This window comes from Coturnix japonica, chromosome 3, assembly GCF_001577835.2.
Source record: "Coturnix japonica isolate 7356 chromosome 3, Coturnix japonica 2.1, whole genome shotgun sequence".
NCBI lineage: Eukaryota > Metazoa > Chordata > Aves > Galliformes > Phasianidae > Coturnix > Coturnix japonica.
The window spans coordinates 3,651,332-3,674,879 of record NC_029518.1 but is presented as its reverse complement, the minus strand read 5'-3'; the positions used below and the strand labels follow the sequence as shown (position 1 = coordinate 3,674,879).

At 46.9% G+C, this 23,548-nt stretch overlaps 1 protein-coding gene across 1 annotated transcript; it reads right to left on the bottom strand.

The window, feature by feature from the left end:
- Positions 1-233: 233 nt before the first annotated feature.
- Positions 234-23,127, bottom strand: ABHD12 (abhydrolase domain containing 12, lysophospholipase). The gene is made up of 13 exons (XM_015856696.1): positions 22,867-23,127; positions 12,997-13,121; positions 11,713-11,818; positions 10,536-10,655; positions 8,652-8,682; positions 7,269-7,314; positions 5,893-6,022; positions 4,913-4,950; positions 4,741-4,820; positions 3,962-4,044; positions 3,049-3,127; positions 2,656-2,783; positions 234-2,174 (listed from the first exon to the last, which is right to left on the bottom strand). The coding sequence occupies exons 1-13, from the start codon at positions 23,004-23,006 to the stop codon at positions 2,135-2,137; spliced, it is 1,146 nt and encodes a 381-aa protein (XP_015712182.1). The 5' UTR covers positions 23,007-23,127; the 3' UTR covers positions 234-2,134.
- Between the last annotated feature and the right edge of the window lie 421 nt (positions 23,128-23,548).

Genomic DNA, 23,548 nt, shown 5'->3' with positions numbered 1-23,548 from the left:
ATCATGACACTCAAAGCCAAAGTCCTTTCCTTGCACTGGGATGGGGATTAGGCCTTTGGTTTGGCCTACAGGCAGCATGGAGGGCTGCCATGGTTGAAACTCAGGTGCAGATCATGCCTCCCCCATTCTGAGGGGAAGCAGAGGCTCAATTTCACAGTCAGACCCCCAAACATCTCATATCTGCCCTCCAATCATTCCACATGTTTTGGGAAGAAAAACAAACTACCCCAGAATGAGCAGGTGAAGCAAGTTGCTGAAATGGTCAGCAATCAACGCCTTTATTAAAACTACACCACTTTGAGATTAACATTTCAGGTCTAATTTCCAAGCATATCACTGGCCTCTGAACAAGGATGGAGGTGCTGGGATCACCAACATCCCAGGGCAGCCCAAGTCCAGCAGCAGTGTTAGCTGGAATGTACGGGTCCCTCTCTACAGAGCCAAGTAAGTGTTCCTCTTGTCAGTGCAATAAATACAAGTGCATTAAACATAATTTAAGTGGCACAGTTAGCTTATGAGTATCATGGGTCAGAAACTTCAGGAATAACCACGTTAGAGCAGAAGAATCTCAGTACAAGAACAAGCTACTGTCTGCTTTGCAACTAGTATGAGCCTGCAGGTATAACCTGGATGCATGCCGAGCAGTTTCTACTACGCTGTACAACCCTGAATGGACCCTTCTCAGGCAGCACAATCTGCTTCTGAGCGCTCACGTCTCACCTACAGCACCTGGAATTGGCTGCAGCCTGACAGTGACCCAGAGGGAAACTGCCAAGCCTGCAGATGACCCTCTCCCCTCTCAGTGCAGCAGCAGCATAAAAGAGGCCCTGTTGGAGCCTGAAACAGGGTAAGGACGTCCCCTGTGGATGAGGGCTCATTTCCACTTCTCTTTCCACCCACAGCACTGAGATGGGCTGAGAAAGCAGCTGCTGGAATTGCCTGTGGTGCCCAGAATGCAGAAGGCAGGTGGAGGGAGAGAGGGGGAGGGAACCCAGCCTTGTTTTTGCATCAAGAACTACATATCGTAGCACTGCCCGCCCTTAACTACAGAGGAACAGCAGCACCACCAGGTCCTGGAAAACTTGATCAAAGGAATTAAAAAGGAAATAGGGGAAAATTAAAAGATAAAAAAGTCCTTCCTCCCAAAGCAAGCAAATATCTGTCCGGGTAGGTACAGGGAGCACATCAGAACACATCCACTCCCACCCCCTGGACCCACATTCTTGGAAGAGGAAAGTCAGGCAAAATAACCTCATGCTTTCCAGTTTAATGCCCAAAGTTTGTAGTTTATCTACAGCAACCACTTCAATGCTATTAAAAAGTGCACGTGAGGAAGGGGAGGAGCTGCGCTGAGGAGAGTAGAGATGGGAGCAGAAGTGTTCAGGAAAAGAAAGAAAGCATAAGATAAAGATAAGATAAAAGGGCACTAATCTTTTCTGTTAAGTAGATGCTTAAAAAGGAAGAGGAGGGAAAAAAAAGCTTTCACTTGAATTCTGAAATGTGTGTGATTTGCCCAATGCTTGCAACACAATGCGACTGCAGAGCTAAATAAAACACCTCTCACCACCCAGATGGTCAGTGGATTTGGAACTACAGCTACTCAGCAAAAAGGGAAAGCAAAACATGTACTTCCTAGAAAGAAAACACCTCAAACTCAAGCAAGACAACTGTGGTATGGAGATGCTGCTAAAGCTGTTTGCCAACAAAGACGTGTCTGCATGATCCAAAAGCCAGCAGCAGCATTTAGAAGTGAAAGAAACACCCTTGGTCACGACGCACGTCCAGGGCATGTCTGTCCTCAGCAGCACCACTCAGGACTGGCCAGGCACTGTTGTGCTTCCTTTGTTCACTGTTTGCTACCAGCTCCTGGGTTGCTGTCACTCCCTCCATCCATGTCAAATAAAAGAAGCCAACCACATCCTCCTCCTATCATCCAACCATATCCTCCTCCTACCATCACGGGTACCGATGTCGGGAGCTGCAGTTGCCAAGGGTGCACATCAGGACCAGAGTGGGAACTCCTGATCTCCTCTAGTGCCAGGGATGGAAGAATGGCAGACTGACCCACAGGGAGAGGGGAGGAAAATGAGGAGAGAGGAAGGAAAGAAAGGAAAACCTCCGTGCTGCCAAGTCTTCAGTGATGATGCTCATGTTCAGGTACTCCCAGGAATTCCCTAGGAAAAGAAAGAACACAGCAGTGACTCTCAGCTCTCCTACACTCTGGTAGATGCTGCAGCCCACAGGTCTTCCATTTCCCTGACAAACACCAGGACTCAAGTACTCACAGCTACAGCAAACAGCAGCGAGCTTTGCTTTCACATGTCAGCAACTCCCCCTACAAGAGGTGAATGTTTGCTCTGCAAACAGCCCCTGCAGCTGAGATGAGACAGGGAATAGCACTCTTTCTTTAAACCCTCCCACAATAAGGTTTAACTTATTCTGCAGAGATACAGAACTCTGCCTTTGTGCTCAGCCAGCACCAGTGTCTCAGCCACTCTGGAGGACAAAAGGGCTTTCATAAAAGCTGCCTTATTCAGACACCTGCTATGCATCTCTCCCAGGGTGTGTGTCACAGTGCTGATCCAGAGCCCAAAGCACCACTGCTCCCAACCCCCTCCCAATGCTAGAAGAGACCCCAGTTAGCTGGGCTGTTACCGCAGTATTCGAGGTAGCTCTGGACTCCTGTAGATGTACTTGTGCCGATAGCCGAGGTCTGTGTGGAATGGGACAAACTGCACCTTGTAGTCTCGGAAACTCCGCGACGTCGCAGCGATGTTGTAAAGCTGAGACCAAGGGGAAGCAGGTGAGGGATGTGTCGTCCTGCAGCAGCCACCCCCGCAAAGCAGCCACCCTTCCAGGGCTGGGATACAGGCACTGGCTTGACCAGCTTTGCTAGTTCCAGCATGGCTTCACTACTGGTTTACCACCTCCAGCACCACAAAACCCGCAGGCTACACATTTCTGTGCCCATCCTCCTGCTGCCTGTACGAGCTCCCCTGTGTCACTCTGCCCTCACTAGTCCCTTCCATAGGATCACCATGTACATACCTTCTTTCCCAGATGAAACGGTACCACCGGGTCATCCTCAGCGTGAAGGATGAGCAGGGAGCAGGAAATGTACTTCACACTGTAAAGCAGATGACAGTGACACCAGAGCTCAGGCAATCCAAAGCAAGTAGAACGGACATTTTCTTCCCTACCCAAAACTACTTCTAGCACAAAGAGCCCCCTGCTGCTGTCAGACAAAGTGAGTTTAAACTAGAGCACACAACCACCTGCAAGGCTTCAGTACAGCACAGTGTTGGAAGTGTGGGCTGACCCTCAGCAGGCTCCCAGCACTCTAACGCCAACACACTTGGATATACAAGGAAACCGTAGTGGCAAATGTGTTCTGTGAGTCATTACCCACAGTTCAGACCTTGGAAGTGCCATAATATGGGCACCATTGATTTAATCTACAGAAAGCTTGCTAATAAAAACACAACCTATTTGCTGCTTAGATTGAAGCAGCTCACCTCTCTGCAAAGCACCATCCCCAAGGTCTGGTTTGCTTTCAGTACTGGAAACCAAACTGCTGAATGCTCCTAAATGAAAGGCTCAGTGAAAGCAAAAATTACTATGCAGAGTGGCTGATGCAAACGCACCCCACAGAAATCACACCAAACCTTCAATGTCCTGGTGCTGCAGCTTAGTATGGGATGCACACTTGAAAAGCAGAAATCACAAGGATCCAATCAGCATGTCCCTGGGTAGTCTCTGTGCTCTCTTTTGCATCTCTCCTCATTAAGACCAATTAAAAGGAAAGCTTCATAGTGCATTCATGGCTGGAAGAGCAACTGAAATCCCTTCAGCAAGTACAAGGCTTGGACAAAAGAAGAGCAGAGTGCAGCCTGCTCTCTGATGCTCGCCCTGGCTCACTGCAGCAACAGCTGAAACCCCTAAAACCAGTAAACGCACTCACTTCTCATCATTTGCAAATTTAATTCCACTTGTCGTGATGGGGTCAAGGAAGAACCAGTCAAACCCTGGGAAATATCTGTAGATCTGAAAGAAAAAGTTTGCATTAGTGGGAGGAAGCAGCCATATGGACAGTAACAGGGCAGGCCATCACCATCCCTGTAAGATCTCCTGGCTGTTGGCTGTGTTCTCAGAAGTGAGAGCTAATTTCTACTAGCACCATTTTCCCCCTCCTGTTTCAGGCTTGTCTTATTATCCTGTTCAGGAGCCAGCTCTCGGGGTGCTTACATGGTCAGACTGTGTGTCTGCTCAGTTCCGAGCCTGCTTGCAGCCAGGATGGGTGGGAGAGACAGCTACATCAGGCTGAGCTCCCGTGGGGGTCTGGGCAAGTAAAGGGGCTGCACTGAGTGGGCTGTGAGAAGGAAAGTGCAGCATTGCCATCGCTTTGCTCACAGCCCACAAACTGTCCTCTCACAACAGAGAAGCTTCAGCATGGGGTTGGGGGGGGGCTGCCCACTGCTGAGGGTCAAGTCAATCTTCCCTCTCCCCCTGCATTTACTGCCCTTTTAGATCCCAATTTATTTCCTTCTACCAGGCTCCACAGATGAGTGGTAGTACTTATCGGACTGGTCTTCTTTGGAGCTGCCTTAAGCAGAAGCCTTTACAAGTGTCAGCAATAAACATCACTGCTGCCCCACAAAGCCAGCAGGCAGCTGGGTCACTTTGGAAGGTTCGATTCCATGCACACAATTACACATACAGTGGGAGGCACTGTATACTTGCCACAGAAAAGGGATGACTTCGCGCCTCCTCCCGTATGTTGGTGAATGGAGATTCCAGTATCAGCGCTTCAGGGGGTGTTTCTGAAAAGCCAAAGGCAACGTGCTGAAATGCAGCAGCCAAGGCCTGCACCACGGGCAGGACCTGGGCCAGGTGAAGAGCCCAGCAGACTTACCTCTCTCACAAAGGCGCCTCACTAGGTTTGTTGCGACCCTGGAAAGAAGAAGAGTGAGTGTTAATCTGGCACAGACCCTTCACAAAGCACCAGGCTTTGATCTACAGACTGCAAAGGACGTGCAGGGAAGGGGGGGAAGCAGCAATGTAGGCAGAGGGGAACTAAGTGCCCAGCAGCTCCCAGGGTGACACTGCAATGAGTTTCAGCTGGGTCAGTCAAAGCTGTAAGGTGTCCTCCAGGCACCTCCCTAGTGGGACGGAGGTATTTCCAAAGCAGCCTCAAATGGTCTCATCTGGACACAGTTTAAAGTAACTCCTGGTTTTGGTCCTCACAAAATCAAGGGGATAAGAGTCCACGGTTTCTACTGAATATCATCAGCCTCCAGACTGATGATCAGCAGAGGAAATGGGAAAGGAAGCTTAACATGCAGGGAGAGGCATTTGGGACTGCAGACTTCTCACTGTTCATACTTCCCTATGCCAGGCACAACCATGTCAATAACACAGATGGGCAGCAGCGTAACCACGCAGGCATCTACACAAGCATTGATTACAAACAGTGTGTTTGCCAGGAGAGAAGAGAACGTTCTGTAAGGGAAAATGGCACACACACATGGCTGCTCTTTCAGAATGTCAAATAAGTGCTTTGCTTTGAAAGACAAATGCAGACAGAGGTTTACCACAGGAAGAGATCAGTGCTATCCCACTTTTTTCCCCCTTAATCCAACAGACTCATATTCTAAGTGCCTGCTTTCCAGACTCTCCTTCTGGGCAATGGAAGTTCAGGATCAATTCCTGCATAGTCATTTACTGTAGCCCTTCTCACTCTGCAGAGTGAAAAGAGGAAGCTCCTCTGCAGTAATTATGCCTCAGACTCCAAGCCAAGCCAGCCTGGGGATTATAGCAAACAGCACCTTCAGCCAAGGTCAGTGTTTAATGTTGTTCAGAAGCTGCTAAGTCCCACTGCAACCAGATGCTTACCCTGTGCCCAAGGAGTGTCCCCATATATAGACAGGGTTGTCTCCACTTCTTGCTTTTATCCAGTCAAAGACATGAAGGGCATCGTAGGTCATTCCCCTCTCCGACGGGCTGCCTATTGAATCACCCCAGCCTGAAACACAAGGTGTCCCTGTTCAGAAAGGCATGAACTGCACCACAAAGCTCATCCCACACAGCCCACCTGTGAAGGTGTGGGACAGGAACAGTTCCTGCTTATCTCACTGCACACCTTTACAATCTGGGTTACAAGCCCCGATTGATCAGCAGTCACTGAAAGAACGTAACTGCTGTAACTGCTGGCTGCCATGCAGTTCAGTCAATAACAAAATCAACAGCTGGATCTCAAACATTGCCACACTGTGCAATCTGCTATATACTATTGCATCTGCTATAACCCAGCTCGCAAACCTCAGCTACCTTTACACACACATCACCAATCTGTAAGTGCAGTCTCTGGTAGAGTAAGAACTGGACCCTTGTGATCTGAGCACAGACACGTTCCACAAAGCTGCTGAGATGTCAGCTTGTCCATCCTGTTCAATCAATGCCCTCCAGCAATTTTCCACTCTCGTGATTGCTTTGGCTCCATCCCTGTTAGAGCACATCTACAAATCCTACGCTGAGCAGGAAACATGCCACATCCCTTTCGATACCTAATAAGCAGCCAGGGAAGCAGCTGCCAGGAGGACTGAAATACAGGGCAAGCTCCTAACACACCTCTCTCAGATGTCTTGATAAAATGGCAATGGGCAATTTTCCTTACCACTCACTGCCGGCATTGCAGTGCTGCCATGGTCTGGACACTAAGAACGGAAACAGCAGCAGATGCTTGATCTTGAGTATGCTTTAATTCTTGTGCATTTTATTACCTCTGCTCTCCAAATCAAAGAGCCCCATGCACAAGGAGCCAGAGTCCCAAGCTGGACATTAGAAAGCAGGGCCTGAGGCTCCACCAAAGCTGCTGCCTAGCAATGCAGTTGCGCTCATTGTTTGTGTTATGCACAGAAAGATCCCACGTGCCAAGCAGGGAATGAGATCACTGCCTCTTCTCACAATGCTCACAGACTGGGGACCCTCAGATACAACAGCAACAGAAAAGATGAATTGTTTCTGGTGGATCTTTTCAGGAGAGAAAAAAAAGGGGGGAGGGGGAAGAACTCAAAACTGTGCATTTCTGGAAGCTCCCTGGATATCACTGGAAGAAAACAAGAACCACGCAGTAACTACATCTAATTAGCTGACAGGAAGCCTTTAGAAAATGAGTTTCCCCAAAATTAAAATAAACAAGCAGCAACCACTTTGTTGCTTAAGAAAGAAACAGCTACAAGTGTTTCATATAGTAACAGATGCCCACATACCTCGATAATCAAACGTGACCACGTGGTACCCAAGGGAGCTGAGGACCTGGAAGGGAGAGAAACAAACTCATCACAGAAGCAGTCACAGCAGCCATGCTCCAACCTCAGGCCAAGGATGCAGGGGTACAGGGATCTACTTCACAATGTTATCAACCCAACAAGGCAAAGGGGTTACTCTGCCTGTTTCCTCTACAACACCCTTCAGGTTATGCAGTGAAACAGTACAACAGCTTCATTCAAAGTGCTATTCAAACTTGTGCTCAGCAGCACAGGCCGATTCCCAGGAAAACAACCAAGCAGATCACCTACATGACAGCCTGCTCAGCTGTCGTCATGTGCCGACCTCCAGACACTTAAGCACAAGCTTTTATCTCAGAAGAAACAGCACCTGTTTCCATGACGCTCCTGAATGACATTTTCCAAGCGACCTGAATTAAAAAGACCTTATTGCAGGGGACCTTGCATAAGGAGATGCATTGCAATAAACCTTTACGAATGCCAGCGCTGATACCAGTTAAAGAAATAAGAGCTGAATTCATCTGGAGGGTATAAACTCAATCCTTCTGAAATAAACTAGCAAAAATAGTTACAGCTCTTTTACTTTGTATCAGACCAAGGCACTGAGTGATAGAAAATGACCACAGAGCAAACACCCAAAGCAACTAAAGTTGCCTGTTCTCACATAGCAACACTTGAGATGGTAACATAGATGAACTGTGCCATGGGAAAGGGGGAAACTGGGGCTGAACTGGCTTCTGATTGACAACTCATAAACCAAACGTGTGCACTGGCAATCTAGAAAACTCTTCATTGCAACAAATGGCTCCGTGACTAGGTAAGCTCCAGCTCTGAGAGCCCAACCAACACGGAAGTTTATGCTGGCTCAGCCCAACATTTCAGCACTTACAAGACCAAAAGTCACCTTGAAAGGCTGAGGAATATGAGCTGGCCTCAAACTTTGTGTACCCTCCCATCACTTGGAGAGATGTGGTACCATATTGGCGAGCATACAGAGACTGGTACCATATGAAACAATGCTCTACCATGGTACCTGTAGTCAGAATACTGCTATAGTCAATCAAATTACAGCTATGGTTAAATAAAGCTTTATTTTACCTGTAAACTGTGTTGTGAAAGTATTATTGACAAAGCTCAATTGGAGTTGACAGGTACCAGAAGGTAGAAGACCTTTCAAATATCTTTAATGTGGAAAAATGTGCTCACTGCTTACAGACCCCTCATCCCATACATACTTCATATCTGGAGAATACAGGGAGCCCTCAGCTATCTGCCTGTTGGCAGTGGGCTGTAATGAGCAGTCTCCAAGTCTGTGCATGTCTCATTGTGCTCATACAATCATGTAGACAACATGCAGCCACTTACCTTATAAAGCTCCACACGGTGATCCCCTCCTCTGGCAAAAGTGATTCACATAGAAGAATTAAAGAAATAAAATAAAAAGAAGTCAATATTTCGGCTTCCAGAGACAGATTCTTCCCATTGCCTCAGGACTTCAGCTAAACATGAACACAACAGCAGAAGCAGCACTATAACTGCTTTGTAGAGGCCTTCCAGAAGGCACCAAGGCTTTCTTGAGCTATGCAGGCAGCTTCTCCCTTTAAATCTCTTCTGGTGTCAGAGAAACTTTTCACCCTCCAACCTGCCTGCAATGCATCAAGCCAACCTGCCCCTGCTGGCTTCAACCCAGCTGCTCAATCTGCTCTGATCCCAGCAGACCTTACCATGTTAACCCAAGCTGCTGGCCCTTGGATCTTCTCACCTGGCTCCAAGCACAGAGACCCAGTGCCTTTCCACTCAGTCCTCAACGTGCAATGCAGGCATTTCTCCAAGGGCATCAAGTGAACTAAATAATTTTGCCTCAGCACTAGAGCACTCAGCCAAAGCAGAAAGCAAAGGCAGAGCCTTTTACTTATGGTTAATGCAGCCTGCATCAATAAAGCAGCCCTTTTGCAAGACTGACGTGTATTAAAGCAGGAACGGCAAAGCTGATACAACTCCAGCTTCCTCCAGTAGACAGAGTAAAGCTAAATGTGAAATATGCAATCAGTCCATAGCTCAGCACTTTATCTCAGTAACACCTGAGGGAGCCAAGTAAACCTGATCAATAGGCACATACATAACACAGATACTGGTCCTAAATTACCACCATTACGCTGCAGAACAGCTCCCATTAGTATCATTTGCTACACACTATAAAGACAAGGGAACAAGCTAAGCAGAATTTGAAAAATAAGGCAACAATCTGATTAAACTTTTAATACATCAGCACAAGGAGACAAGGTCAGTTTCTAAAGTCCCATCTGCACATACATTTCCCTGCTCACAGCAGGCAGTTTCCACACTTTGCCTTATGCAAAAAAGGAATTATGCTGATGTAAGATTTTAGGGGAAGAAGGACAAAGTTCCACAATGCAAGGGCCAGCAAGTCTGCACAGCCATCACAGTTAGAGCAGAACTGTGTTTCTGTAATGCTTCTGCTTTGGCTGAGCATCTACAAGCACACATCAGCATCAAAAGAACATGTACTCAGAACTCCAAAAGGGGCCAATACTCTTTGAAAATGGTATGTTAATAAAGAAGACAGTTGTGTACTATTAACTGAACTGAAGCGCTGCATCATAGAGATATGGGGCAGGAAAAACATGGTACTAAGAACTACCCAGCAAGTTTCCTACTGCGCTAATGGCTTTTAGCACCATGAAACATAGATTGGAGAACCTGACCATGGCTGGTATCTGTGGGCAACTATAGAACTACAAACTTTAAAGATGTTCCAGACCTATACCCTGTATGTATGCAATAATGAAACAAGACCAGCACATCAGCTTCCTCTTTCCACCCGACCTTCCTTCCTCAAAATGCATTAAAATAAGCTCAAGAAAGGAACTAGAAATTTTATTTAATGCGCTTAAGGCACATATATAGAACTACAAATCCTATCTCATATCTCAATTAAGAAACCATCAGAGTGTCAGTATTGCTCCCTACTTGATCTAGTGCACGTCACAGCCTCCTGGCAGACACGAGATATGAAATAACCACAGTATCATCTATCTCTGATAATGCAACATATCTGTTTTCAGACTGGATGAATAGGAGAGGCTTCATTTCTCAAGACATGCTCTCCTTTAAAGAGAGAAGCACTGAACTGCTTTTAGATCATCATTTTTTTAACAAATGTGTTGATGCTGTGATAAGACAGGGAAGCACCACCCAGAACAAAGTCACTGCTGTTTCATGTCTCACCTTGTTCCCGCATTGCCGTGCAAGTAAAGGATCACAGGATGGCTGGAACCCAAAGCATCTTCAAACCACAGCTGGTCCTTCCCTCGGGCATTCTTCCATAAGGCTGCAGGGACAGTATGCCTGCATCCGGAAGGAAAAGAAATACATTCCTTGTTGCTAATCAGGCCATCACTGGGGTTATTCCTGCATTTATTTGCTGCTTTTAAAACTTGGGGCCGTGCAAGCCACCAAATTCACAGGCAAATTCAAAGTACAACTACTGCACAACCTGCTGTTCCAGAGAAAGAATCTCAGTCCCTCAGCTTTTATGTCACTTGATTACTGCAATTAACAGACTAAATGCATCATAAACAAGATCCACAGCTAGGCCAGTAGACATGCAGAACAAAAGCCCCAGCAGCTATAGCACCCAGCATTCTGCCTTAAGAATTCCGAGAGCTTACAATGAAATCAGGCTGAAGACTGTTTCAGAACTAGACTGAACAAAACACCTTGCAGTAGCACTAAGGCAAGGCTCCAAACTGTACTGAAGAAGCACTTGATAAGCCTCAAGACAAATCACACAGATACTGAATTGCCACCAAAAGCTGGAAGTCCTGTTTTGGTGAAGAAATATAGTGCACTCATAAAAGGAAACAAAAATCTCAAGGCCGCAATCTAAAGTTATTCAGCACATTATGAGATAGGCCTGTAATCGTTCAAGTGAAGATACAAGCCATTGCTTAACTAGCCTGTCCTGGAACTAAACCAACTGCTGGCAATGCCTTTCACCAAAATTCAGTTAAAGGGAAGGAACCATTTCATGCAGGATACTGCTGTCCTGTTGAATGACAAGACTTCTAAATCCTTGTGGCTGGTCTGAAATGAAGGCACAATCTTTGTAGTAACACAAAGCGTTTGCGAGCCCTTTATGTTTCCACATTGTGAAATTCCTCTGGAAGCACACATTGTCCAGTTCTGTTTCATGCATTACTGATCTGAGTTCAACCAAGCCCCAGATATTTGCATAGTTTTGGACGTGAACTCAGTCACTTGGCAAAGAAAAGCACAGACACCTACAAATCAGAGCAGGCAATGGCTGTCACATGCACAGCAAAATCACTGGATGTGCAGTACTGAGAACAAAAGGAAAGACTACAGCTGCACAACACATACTACACTAAACACATTTCCTTACCAGACTCCAATGGTTACATCCTCCTCTGGCTGAAGGTAATAATTACAGGTGTGGTTTAAGCCCTGATCTTGTGGTCTTTTCAAGTCAATGAAATATGGGACCCTCACTGAAATAAAAATTAAAACGTCAAAAAAGGGAGAAGAACAGAATATGAAACCTTTTAACTTTTACCTTTATTTCCTTATAGCTTTACCAAGGCACTTGTGTTGGGTTGCGAGGAGAGTGATACACACGGGTCAAATGTGCCAAGCTCTTGCTCTTTTTGTGTGGAAGGATGAGCTGAATTACATGTGCAGCTAAAACATGAAGGTGAAAGATAACACATGCAACCATCAAAACAGATAGGAGCAGGATAAAACTAAGAGGTGGGCGAAGACACAGCTCCCTTGAACCACCTCTGCCCAGTCTGCTCTGCCAGCTTCCTGGACACAACAGCCACTCCTGCTGTATCAGTGCAGTGACTTGTTGACTCAGCAAACCTTTTACTGTTTGCAGTAATGCAGTTTACTGACGGAACAACCAGTTTACAACCTCACCTGTGACAAAGAGCATATCCCAAAGTTAATGGGGAATGTGTTACAGGATGGTGTGTGGTTTCACCCTCTATAATTAAGTCTAAAGAGGACTGTAGAATCTAAGAACTGCAGGGGTTGGAAAGGACCGCAAGAGATCACTGAGTCCAACCTCCTGCTGAAGGAGGCTGCCTACAATAGGTCACACACATAGGTGGAGGTAAACCAGCTTTTTATACAGGTAGATAACGACAGAACAATGGGGAATGGCTTTAAACTAATAGTGGGGAGATTTTGGTTAAGATGTTAGGGGAAATTTTTTCACTCAGAGGTTGGTGAGGCCCTGGCAGTGCTGCCCAGAGCTGTGGGTGCCCCATCCCTGGAGGTGCCAAAGGCCAGGTTGGATGGAGCCTGGGCAGCCTGAGATGGCTGGGGGCAGCCAGCCCATGGCTGGGGTTGGAACTGGGTGAGCTTTAAGGTCCCTTCCAACCCAGGCTATTCTGTGATTTTATGACAGCTGTTCATTCTCTTGTCCTGTGGCTACTTGAGCTTCTCTGAGAGTCAAGTGAGCTCTCCAGAGCCACTGCAGGGTTAGAGACCACTAAGGCCACAGAGAATGCCCTCTAGCTCATAGCCTGGAGAACTCACAGTCTGCAAAGGCTCACATCTTTTACAAGCTGTAAGCTTGCAGAGAGTCACAGCAGAAAAATGAAATATGAAGCCACTCCTTCCTTTTACACTTCACCTCTCTTCAGAAGTCTGAGTCACTTACCAAAGTTTAGGAAGACCAGCTTCGCCTGAATAGCAGGGCAAAGTTTTACTAGAAATGGAATGGCTATGTACACTCCCAGCAGCCAGATTATCAGCCTCCGCAATCGGAACCATAACCCATGTCGCCTGTGTAAGAGGAGAAAAGAAAGGCCTGAGTGCAGCAGGAATTTATAACACAGTCATAATGATCTGTGTGCTTGGTGAATTTGAAAACCAATTCACTTATTCTTTAAACAAAAGCAACTTGAAGGAGTTTACGGAGCCTCAGCAGGTTGAGAGAAGCAGAAACCACCAAACCATCAGCTGATGTGACACCCTAGAAAAACAGAACAGAAACTCCCCTCCAAAATAGATTATGACAGAGCTTTTTTCTGCTGATTTTACAGCTTACAACATCCCTAGAAAAGCATATCACACGTCTGTCTGCAAAGAGAAGCCTGGCCGTGCTTACCATTTTAAGCACTACCAGCATGGCTGTTTTTCAGTTAGACTTCATGTATTTTGAAGAACTATTTGTAATGAGACTGCCTAATACCTGACTGCTAATGTTACACATCATCTCCTGTGCAGACTGAAGCAGAATCCTGCCTTGCTCAGCTAGAAGGGCTCATACCTCCCAACAACCTGAAAAGGAAATCTCTAAGCTATAAAACATTATGAGATTTCTGCTCTGTGGCATTTACTCTCTGCGAGTCCAGACTGAGCCTCCCAATACCTCATTTCTCTTTTCTCCTAAGCATTGAGATTGTGAGGAGCAAGCTGCTTTAAGAAAAACATGGAACCAACAGATCACAGACCAGAAGGAAAGCAATTTTTCCACAAAATACTCTTTACCATCTAAGAATTCATACATACATATGGGAATATGTGTGGTGTGCATGCACAAAGTCGCACTTGTCATGGTTTAGTTAACTGACATGTTATGGGAAGAAACAATCATGACTCAATTGTGACTGCATGCGGTCCAGAACTAAAATGTATTCACATCCTTCAGGCAACAGGACTTCTTGGCTCTCCAGCTGAGTGCTGAGCAGGAAGCACACTGCACACCAGTGAACAATCAGCATTGCTATCAGCAGCTCCTGCCAGCAGCCCAAGGCAGAGATCAATTCTTCCAGCAGCTCTGAAATTATTATTTCCCACTTGGCTGTTGCAGGAGGTGACATGCTGAACTTGCTCCATAGCAGTGCCAGAAGGGCTTGAACGCTGTCAGTTACTTGAAACAACCTGCACATCATCTCCTCTTGCCAGGGGACTAACTGTATAGGCATCTGCCATCCAGGTGGGTGCACCTTTCCTGACAAGGCAAAGCAACAACCATTTCCAAAAGGGGAAAAGAAAATACAAACCCAAACATTTGAAGACATCAAGACCCACACATGAGCTAGAATCAGGAAAGGAAACTGCTGAAGAATACACCGAGGAACGCCATCAGAGCAAAGGGATGGGTTTTATTTCCTCTTTTTCTCTGTAGGAGACTGAAGGAGCATCTTTCCCTTTGCTCTGGTGCCCTATGCCAAATGCTAATAGGTAATGTGACATTTACACCTCATCACCAGGGAGATGTCTACTTAAAATGCAACCAGGACAAAGCCTCAATCCATCAACAAACAGCTTTGCTTCCACGGATAAATCCCAGACAATGGACTGCAGCACAGACACGGTAAAATTATCTGCTAAATACCTAGTGAGTAATTTACCTAAATTAAACTGCTTTTGCCCTGCAGAAAAGCTATTACAAGAAATAAATGCCCTTCACGCTGAGCTTTTCGAGTGCTCAGGAGAAAGCAGCAGCAACACACTTAGCACCACTTTACCACAAAGGTACATCGGTCTTAGGGGCTTACTTGGAAAACACAAGTGAGTTAGAGAATAAGCAGCTCCAACCTAAAGGCATTTAAGAATATATATGGCTGAGGGCCCCGGGTTTGCTCAGCCCAGAGGCTGAGGGGAGGCCTCACAGCCTGCTGCTTAGGCACTAACCTGCCATGGAAGAACAGCCACCAAAGCTGTTACAACACCAAAGTTGATTACAACATCCACCTGGATACCTTGTTTCAAGAAGAAAGGAGTAGATGCTCCTGTTACCTCGAGTATGTAGCAAACAATGACTAATTATACCCTAGGCAATCAAATCACTTGACACTTGGGACAGAAAAGCAGGCCTGGGGACTGGGTTTTAAGGTTGTTTACTTGCTCTGAACGCATCTGGTGCAACAGCAGCTTTGTTTGCACCATGGGATAAATCATTCCAGGATAAACCGTGCTTTCTCCAGAGCTCCCCAGCAATGCTGCTGATACTCATCAAATCCAAAGTCACCCACGCTAGATTTTAGTTGAGCTCGGCATTGAGATATTATCTGCAGGGCGAGTACACTCCCTCGGCAGTGTTTACTGAATGCTTAAGGTTTCTCCTCATTTTTACAGCTAACAGCTGTTCTGTATTAAAGGCACAAGCCTCTCACTAGTCCGTGTGCTGGGGAACATGAGGCTGTGTGTAAATGTAAGAGGGAAAAGTAGCACAAACAAGAGAAGCTTAAACAGCACCGGGAGTGTAAAACAGGAGCCTTAGAGCAGCTGAGTGGGCTTTCACTGGAGCAGTGCTTTCATTTACTCTCTCAAATTCTCCACAAGGAAGAGGAGTATTGAGGTGGAAAAGCAAAGGGCCAAAAAGCAAAGTGCAAAAGCAAAAATCAATTCAGACCCATAGAACTCCACCAGGTACTCAGCTGCTCTTGAACACAAAGCTGCTGGGCTGCTGAATGCATATCTTCATTGAAAAAGCACACAGTGCAGCCAAGCCAGCTCCCCTACCACCACTTACACTTGTTAATGCACTGTAAATCTGCCAGAGCAGCATGCGTGTAAACTTTGCAGTAACAGCAAGAATCTATAGGTTCTGACTTTGTTCCTAGGGATATTCACGTTTGAACAGGTCCATTCTTGCAAGTTGTGAATGTGAGGTCTTCACACAGTGATTTTTGGGAAGCAGCCACCAGCCTCACTGCCTGAATTTACCACTCCTGGCAGGCTTTGTGGCTCCGGCTCTTTTAAGGCATTGCAAGCAGTCTCATCTGTCTGTCTACAGCAGTAGACTTTTTCCTTCTAAATGCATGAAGATGGTCATTTTACATTGGTCCACCTGAGGCAGAACTCTGCTTTTGCTGGCAGAGATCTGATGACCTGGAGGCCTGAAGGAAAAAAATGCTTGTGTATTAGCAGCCATACTGCCACCTTTTACATGCAGAACACATCACTAGTAAAACATTTGGATTACAATGAACCAACAGTTCCCTATTAGAGGCATGCAAGCAAACAAGAGCATTAACCAGTGCCAAAACATTACATACACTGGCCATCAGCTGATGGCTGTCACATTTAACTGGCACACACAGCACCCTCTCTAACTGACCTGCTTAAAAAAGGGAGGAGGCTCAGCGAACAATGCACCCACATGAGGAGACAGCCGTGATTAAAGAACAGATGCAAGAAGAGATACAGAGCTGCTGTCAGCCCCGACCTACCTTGAACAGCAGGTTACTTTGCATACAGCCAGGAATATTAATTCACTCCTGCTTTTATCTGTGCTTCAGTCAAGTATTTTGGCTGCAGGTGTCAGCTGGTGGAGGAAGCAACTCCAGAACCACAGGACTTGAAAAATGAAGCTGACAACTGAAACCGGAGCTTTTGCTGAAGTTCTGAAGAGCAACATCACGAAACAAGGAAAGCAGAAAGCAGCTGTCGGCATTTCTACTTAACTGTGTGGGAAGTGAATGTTTTGCAGCACTGCACTTCAATCAGCCACAAGCTTAAAGAATACGTGGTCCCTGCTCTGGTAGTCAAAAGGGGAAAAGAATGCTTTAGGGCCTGCACAAAGCTATCGGAAATAGAAAGAAAAGGTTATTCACTGCATTTCTGCTGGATCTGCAGAGGAATAAAGAACTGAGTATTTCCAATGGCTGTGTCCAGTTTGCAATTTTCTTATTCAGCAGCACAAAACTGACATTGTCAGCTCTGCCTCTGCTTCCTAAAGCTGCCTGGAAACCAATCAACACTTTACACCAAGTGAGTTAGAACTGCTGCTAGGGGAGGAATCAGAGCTGGGCTTCACTCTGCAGGGCTCTAAACATCTAGAAATCCACTTAAGTGTCTAAGTGCTTTCCTTCACAGGAGGAAGCCCTGGAAGCTCTGATTCAAGATCCAGTTGCATCACTTTCATGTGCAAAGACTTGTGTCTCAGAGAAGTCACCGCAGGGGAGAAGCCAAATCAGCCTCTAGACAGGATAAATGTACTTGCTGTTCTCCGTTCTGAGCCTGCATACAACTCACTGAAAAGTCTTCCAAGCAGTTTTTATCCCCCACACTGAGTTCTTCATTCTGCCCACCACCTGTATAAAGAGACGACACCCCAAACAACCTCATTTCAAGTATCATTCAACAACAATCCCTTCGGCAAGAAGCACTGAGCTGTACTTTCAGCTGCTGCAAACTTGATTTTGGTATTCCCATCCACATTCAGAACAGAGCAGAAAGCAATAACTGCAGTCTGAGCCAGCCTCCTTGCTTGCTGTCCTGATGGAGAAGCAGCACACCGCAAGTGAAAGGTGAAGCCCACACTCTAACCCACTGATCAGAGAAGGAGCAGCAACCACTATCGCACACTGCTCCTTGCACAAGGCAGAGAAAGACAAAGATATGAGGGAACATCTCTGAGCTTAAGTGATGTTAAAAGAGGAATCTGCTATTCTGTTATCTGTGCCTCGCAATATTCAGCAAACATTCAGATACGGCGATTACTTACCAAAATAAGTGGAAGTGGCCATTCTGCAAGGGGAAGCTTGCAGCCATGTAATCTTGTATGTCAGAAGGTTTTATTTCAGATATTGGTTTTTGCAGTTCTCTCTCAGTGACTGGAAAGTGCTTTGAACAACGTGAGGGCAGCCATGGGACTTACCTCAAATACTTTCAGTTGTTTATTTTTTACAAGTTCAACTTCTTGTCCAACATTTTTTTTAAGTGCTCCAGCACTCAGTAAGAGTTATAGTGTTGAAATAAATCTTTATTAAGCAAACAGCTCGATCCGAATAGTAAACACAGATTGCTCCTCCCCACCTCACCCAGTTCTTCCAGCAGTAATTGCCTCCTCACTGCTGTGGCCGATAGACAGAATTACATACCCTGCAGCCTAAGGATCAATCCCAAGAAAGCTTCCTAGATGTCTTGCTGCCTACTGAGCTGGTCTGCAATACATCTGATACATCCTCTGTTTGCAATGCAAGCCCTTAAAACAGACAAACCACAGCACAACATCAAGAGCTTTGGAGAAACGATTCTACCACTTCCATCAACGAGGCTGTAATCTTGAAAACCTTGCCATGTTTTGCACCCCTCCCCTTTCCAAAAGATAAATCTAATTTCATTAGTATATTTAGCTGTTAAATCTTCATTGAATTGCAAGTTAACTCTTACCATTAAAATTGCACAGGCACCACCTCAGGCTAATGACTTGAAAGTCTCCTAGATCTCCTATTACCCTTATAAAACACCCAAGTACTGTGTTTTAATCTTCTCGTGGTACTGATTCAGTCACGGTCACATTAACATAGTGCTCTCACATTACAGCCTTAGTGAACCTTCCTTGCTTGCACTCACTCACTCTGGATATCAGAAGCCATCCTCTGCTGTAACACCATCAATGTCACCTTTACAGAAGCTACACACCAAGTTTCCACACCCAGGGATCTATAGGGGAATTGCAATAGAAGCGTGTTTACCAACTCCACATCCTGATATGAATGCCAAAATAATGTGACCTGCTTTCGGGCCTGTAAGGATAGGATAAATGAGCTGCAGCCTCCTAAGAGGACATCACCAGGTCTCTCACTCACAGCAGCAGATTCTGGAGAGGATATGATGTCACCATCATTAATTTTCATTAAAACACCACAAGATTGCCTTCAACAAAAGGAAACGCATTACCACATCCTGCAGAAAAATCTATGGACTTGCTGTGATGACCTGGGAATGCATTTGCAGAGAACTAGATTCCCGGCTAGGTAACTACATACCATTTATAGCGTGGAAGCAAGTCATCTTCAGGAACAAGCTTGTCATAAGTAGGCCATTGATCCTCTGTGTAAGAACAGGCTGGAAATAGACGGGAGGGGACTGGAGGAAAAAGGGACATGCAGAGAGAAAAGCTGACAACGGGTGCCTAGGATTTGTGCTGATGTTAAAGCTCAGCTGGTCACCTTACAGCACAGCATCACACCGACTGACAGCCCAGCCTGTGATTATTGGTAGGCCCAAAGGAACTGACAACAGCCACGGTTAATAATTTAGACACAAGCTAAAGAAGAGCAGCTGAACTCAAAGGTCCATATGATGGCAGAAGAATGGCACTGCAATCAAATAGAGCGCAAGGAGACCAACACAAAACTCGGTTATAACTCCAGAGCAAAAAAACCAAGTGTGCATGGGCAGAGTTCTTTGAAACATGGGGAACTGGAGAAAACAGTTTTAGCCACCAAGTTCTCAGTCATGGGACAGGCAGACAGATGCGTGGAAGTAATTACACAATGCCATTTTTGACAGATCCAAGCAAAATATTACCATGCTTCCTCTTCAAAGAGGAATTGCAGCAAAATTATTAATAAAATCAAGAGAAAACCATGCAGCAGGTTGGTTTTTTTTACCACCAGATGAGAAACTGTGGTTCAGCTTGTACTTAACGTGGAAAAAAGCACAGCAAGGGACTGGAAATGGTCACCACTCCTTCCTGCACCTAATCCAGTGGAGGCTGCCCAGCAGGAAGGTGGAGCTGGTGAGAAGGGTCTGTAATTGAGAAAACAAGATGTACCTCTTCTCCTTGAAGAGCATTGGCAAGCATCTGAAAGCAGCACTGGGAAAAAAGCCTTAAAGAAGATATTGATGACAACTTACTGGAGAAGGATTAAAAATAATAGACAGAAGAAAGCCAGGCCTAAAGATAGCTAAGAGACAAAAAAAAGGGGACAAAAGAAAAAAAGACAGACATGACCAAGTTTTCTGTCAAGTGGAAAGATGCTGCCACTTAAATCCAAAGAGACAGAGGGAGGCATGGAGCACGTCAGCTACTGGGGCCGTATGGCACCAAGGGTCACTACACATTGCATTCAGCACGCATGGGCACACTCACTGCCCCAGTAAAATACACAGACAGGAGCAGGGGCTGCTAAGAGTGGAGATAGCTGAGATGGGCAGCAGGACAGTGGTTCTCCAAAGACACAGCACAGCAAGGCATCAGGTACAGAGCTCCCACACACAGAGTCTGCAGCTTGTCACTGCTTCACAGCACAGGGAGAGAACCAGGTTTCACTAGCAGCAAAATTAACACTTCAGGTCTAGAGTCTGACTACTGATTGGGATTAAAGAGGCACAGATAAGGACTAAGCTACAGGAGAGAAGGGTAATATAACTGCAACCATTTGCCTCCAGGATCAGGGTTCAATAGAAATGAGATAGGAGAATTTGCTTTCACATCAAAGCAACATCTTTGGTTTATCAGGATGCTTTGGAGCTGGTTTGCTTTTCTAACCAGCAGATTGTGTCATTATCAAAGGGAAGATGAAAAACCACATACAGTGAGCTTCGTAACAGCAGAGTGAAACGCAAGCAGCCCCAGTTGCCCTGGACACGGAATCCACAGCCACCAGAAGTGCCAATTTTAACTACTGCATCAATGAGCACATTGCTAGGAATAACTAGTTGCAGCACTAACCCCCAGCGACAGACACTGTGCTACCTGCACCTTCCTGGCATCCTTGCAGATGCAGCTTCACGTCCTAGCAGTTTCTATGAGCTAAGAAGTAAAAGTGATGAAACACACCGACAAACACCATCACAACCAAACACCCATTGTATAAGAGGGCGTAAGGGCTAACAGAACCTTATACCGAGCAGTATGCTGTGACAGCAATACAACTTTGCACATTAATATGGGAGGTGCAGAAGTTTGTTGGCCACTTAACTGGCCATGGTCAGGATACCCTGCCAGCAGAGGTTCATTATGTATTTACTCTCCTCTTATATTTCTCCTTATACCCTTTGCAGTCTGCTGATGAACATGGGACAGCTGCCTGACCACCGTTATCTCTGTGCATCAGACTCCCTTCTGCCTGGACCTCCCATTCCTGCAGGCTCAGATTCACACTTCAGCAGTGCAGTTGTTATCCTGCGGAAAACATAAACGGAGGATATTAGTAGACCCAGCCTGCAAACCACTAGCTGAAGGGTGAAGTTGTCAAAGGAGGTCCACTTGAAGTAAGATAACCTGCACTGGTAGAGCAGACAAGAAAAGGCAACAGAAGGATGTAAGCAAGCGATTATTCCTTTTAACATTCTGATTTGTCTGCAAACAAACATCATTTTTGTTATGCTGCACAGGATGGCCCATAGGTTCTCCATGCCCTGAGGCTCTGCTCAGTGCTCAGGTAGCACCACTGCTTCATCAAAGAGCACTTTTAACACCGGAGAAGCCAGCAAGCTATCACTTGATAACTTCTGGAAGCAGTGGTAATCTCCTACAGCAGATAGAGTAAGCAGAGCACCCACACGGCCTGATCTGCTGCACAGCCATCACAATGGAGACGCCAACCCAGCGCCATCTGCAATTACCAAAAGCTTGTCCGAACAAGAACTGACAGCATCCCAAAGGTATACCTGTGGGGCACGAAAACAAACACCATCACCCACAGAGATTAGCAACAACACTTTACGGGCTGTGGCACCACTCACGACACAAAAATCCACACCATCAGCAGGAAGGTCTCACTGTTAGATGTTGGTTTTGTTTAAGAGAAAGGAAAGATCCTCATGGAGTTCAGCACAGAAGGAGCCGCTCGGGTTTGTTTCCTAGAGCCCTGCCTGCCTTTAGGTCCCATAGGAAGCTGCCCCATTCCTGCAGCGCAGCGATCCGGCTCCAGCTTCCCAAACTGCACGGCCATGAAATATGTTTCACACTTTGGCAACGTGACCGGCAGTACTTCTGGGCTCCGTTCTTCTGAAGCATCCGTCCGACTTCAGACGAGATGTGAAGCCGGCCCTATGTTAAACGCATCTCCTCCCATTGGAGATGTACTGCTTTGAAGAGAAACACAGCAGCTCTCCCGGCCCAACAGCATCAACACGCAGACAGCACCACAAATCACAGAATGACCCAGGTTGGAAGGGACCTCAAGGATCATGTAGTTCCAACCCCCCTGCCTGGCAGGGCCACCAAACATACACATTTACTAGATCAGGTTGCCCAGGGCCCCGTCCAACCTGGTCTTGAACACCTCCAAGGACGGGGCATCCACAACCTCCCTGGGCAGCCTGTTCCAGGGCCTAACCACTCTCCTAGTGAAGAACTTCCCCCTAACATCCAACCTAAATCTTCCCTCTTTTAACTTAAAACCATTTCCCCGTGTCCTGCTATTGTCAACCCTTTTGAAGAGTTTACTCCCCTCCTGGCAGTAAGTTCCCTTCAGGTACTGAAAGGCTGCAATGAGGTCACCCCGCAACCTTCTCTTCTCCAGGCTGAACAAACCCAACTCCCTCAGCCTGTCCTCATAGGGGAGGTGCTCCAGCCCCCTGATCATCTTCCTGTCCCTCCTCTGGACCCTTTCCAAAATCTCCCTGTCTTTTTTGTACTGAGGCTCCACACCTGGACACAGTACAACAGATGGGGCCTCACAAGAGCAGAGTAGAGAGGGAAATGCCGACGCAGCAGCCACAGAACGGCCGCAGTCTGGCGGAGCAGCCGGCCGAGCCCCGCTCCCGGCGGCCGCTGCCAGAGCTCGGAGCCGCCGTCCCCCGACCCCCGCTAACCCGGCCGAGTCGCAGCGCTCACCTGCCGAGCGGTCGCTTCATGCCCGTGTCGGCGGCGGGCAGACGCAGGCTGTGCCTCAGGCTGCAGCCCTTGTCGAGAGGCGCGGGCGCGGCGGCGGCGCGCTCATGCTCCACCGTGACCGACTCGTTGCGCTTCCTCATAGCGGGCGGGGGAGCGGCGACGGCGGACCGGGACGTGTGGGACGACAACGGCGGCTCCGCTCACGGCCGCCGCTCGCCCGGCGCCGCGCTCGCCCCAACCCCAGCCCCGCCCCCGCCAATCTCCGCCTCCGGAGCGGGCCGGGGACAAAGGACACCCGCACCTCGGATGGCCGCCGCCCACTCCGCGCCTCGCCGCCATCTTTACAGCGGGCACAGAGCGCCGCCCCGCCATCTTTACTGAGGGCACAGAGCGCCGCGCCGCCATTTTGTCGGCGGCCTGTGGGAGCTGGGTTTGGGCTTTAGTGCCACATCGTCTATTTAATTCATTATTGATATATTTATTGGATGTGTAGCCCTCTGTACTGCTACTACATGATTTATGGTGTATAAGAGGGACTCTCCTATTTGGGATCAGTACTTGCCTACTGTAAGAGCTGAGTACTGCATCAGAACATCACCCACTATGTACAGCATCCATTCCTAATCCCAGATTAACCATTATTATGGTTGAATTCTGGTGGGTTTGTTAGGAATGTGTTAAG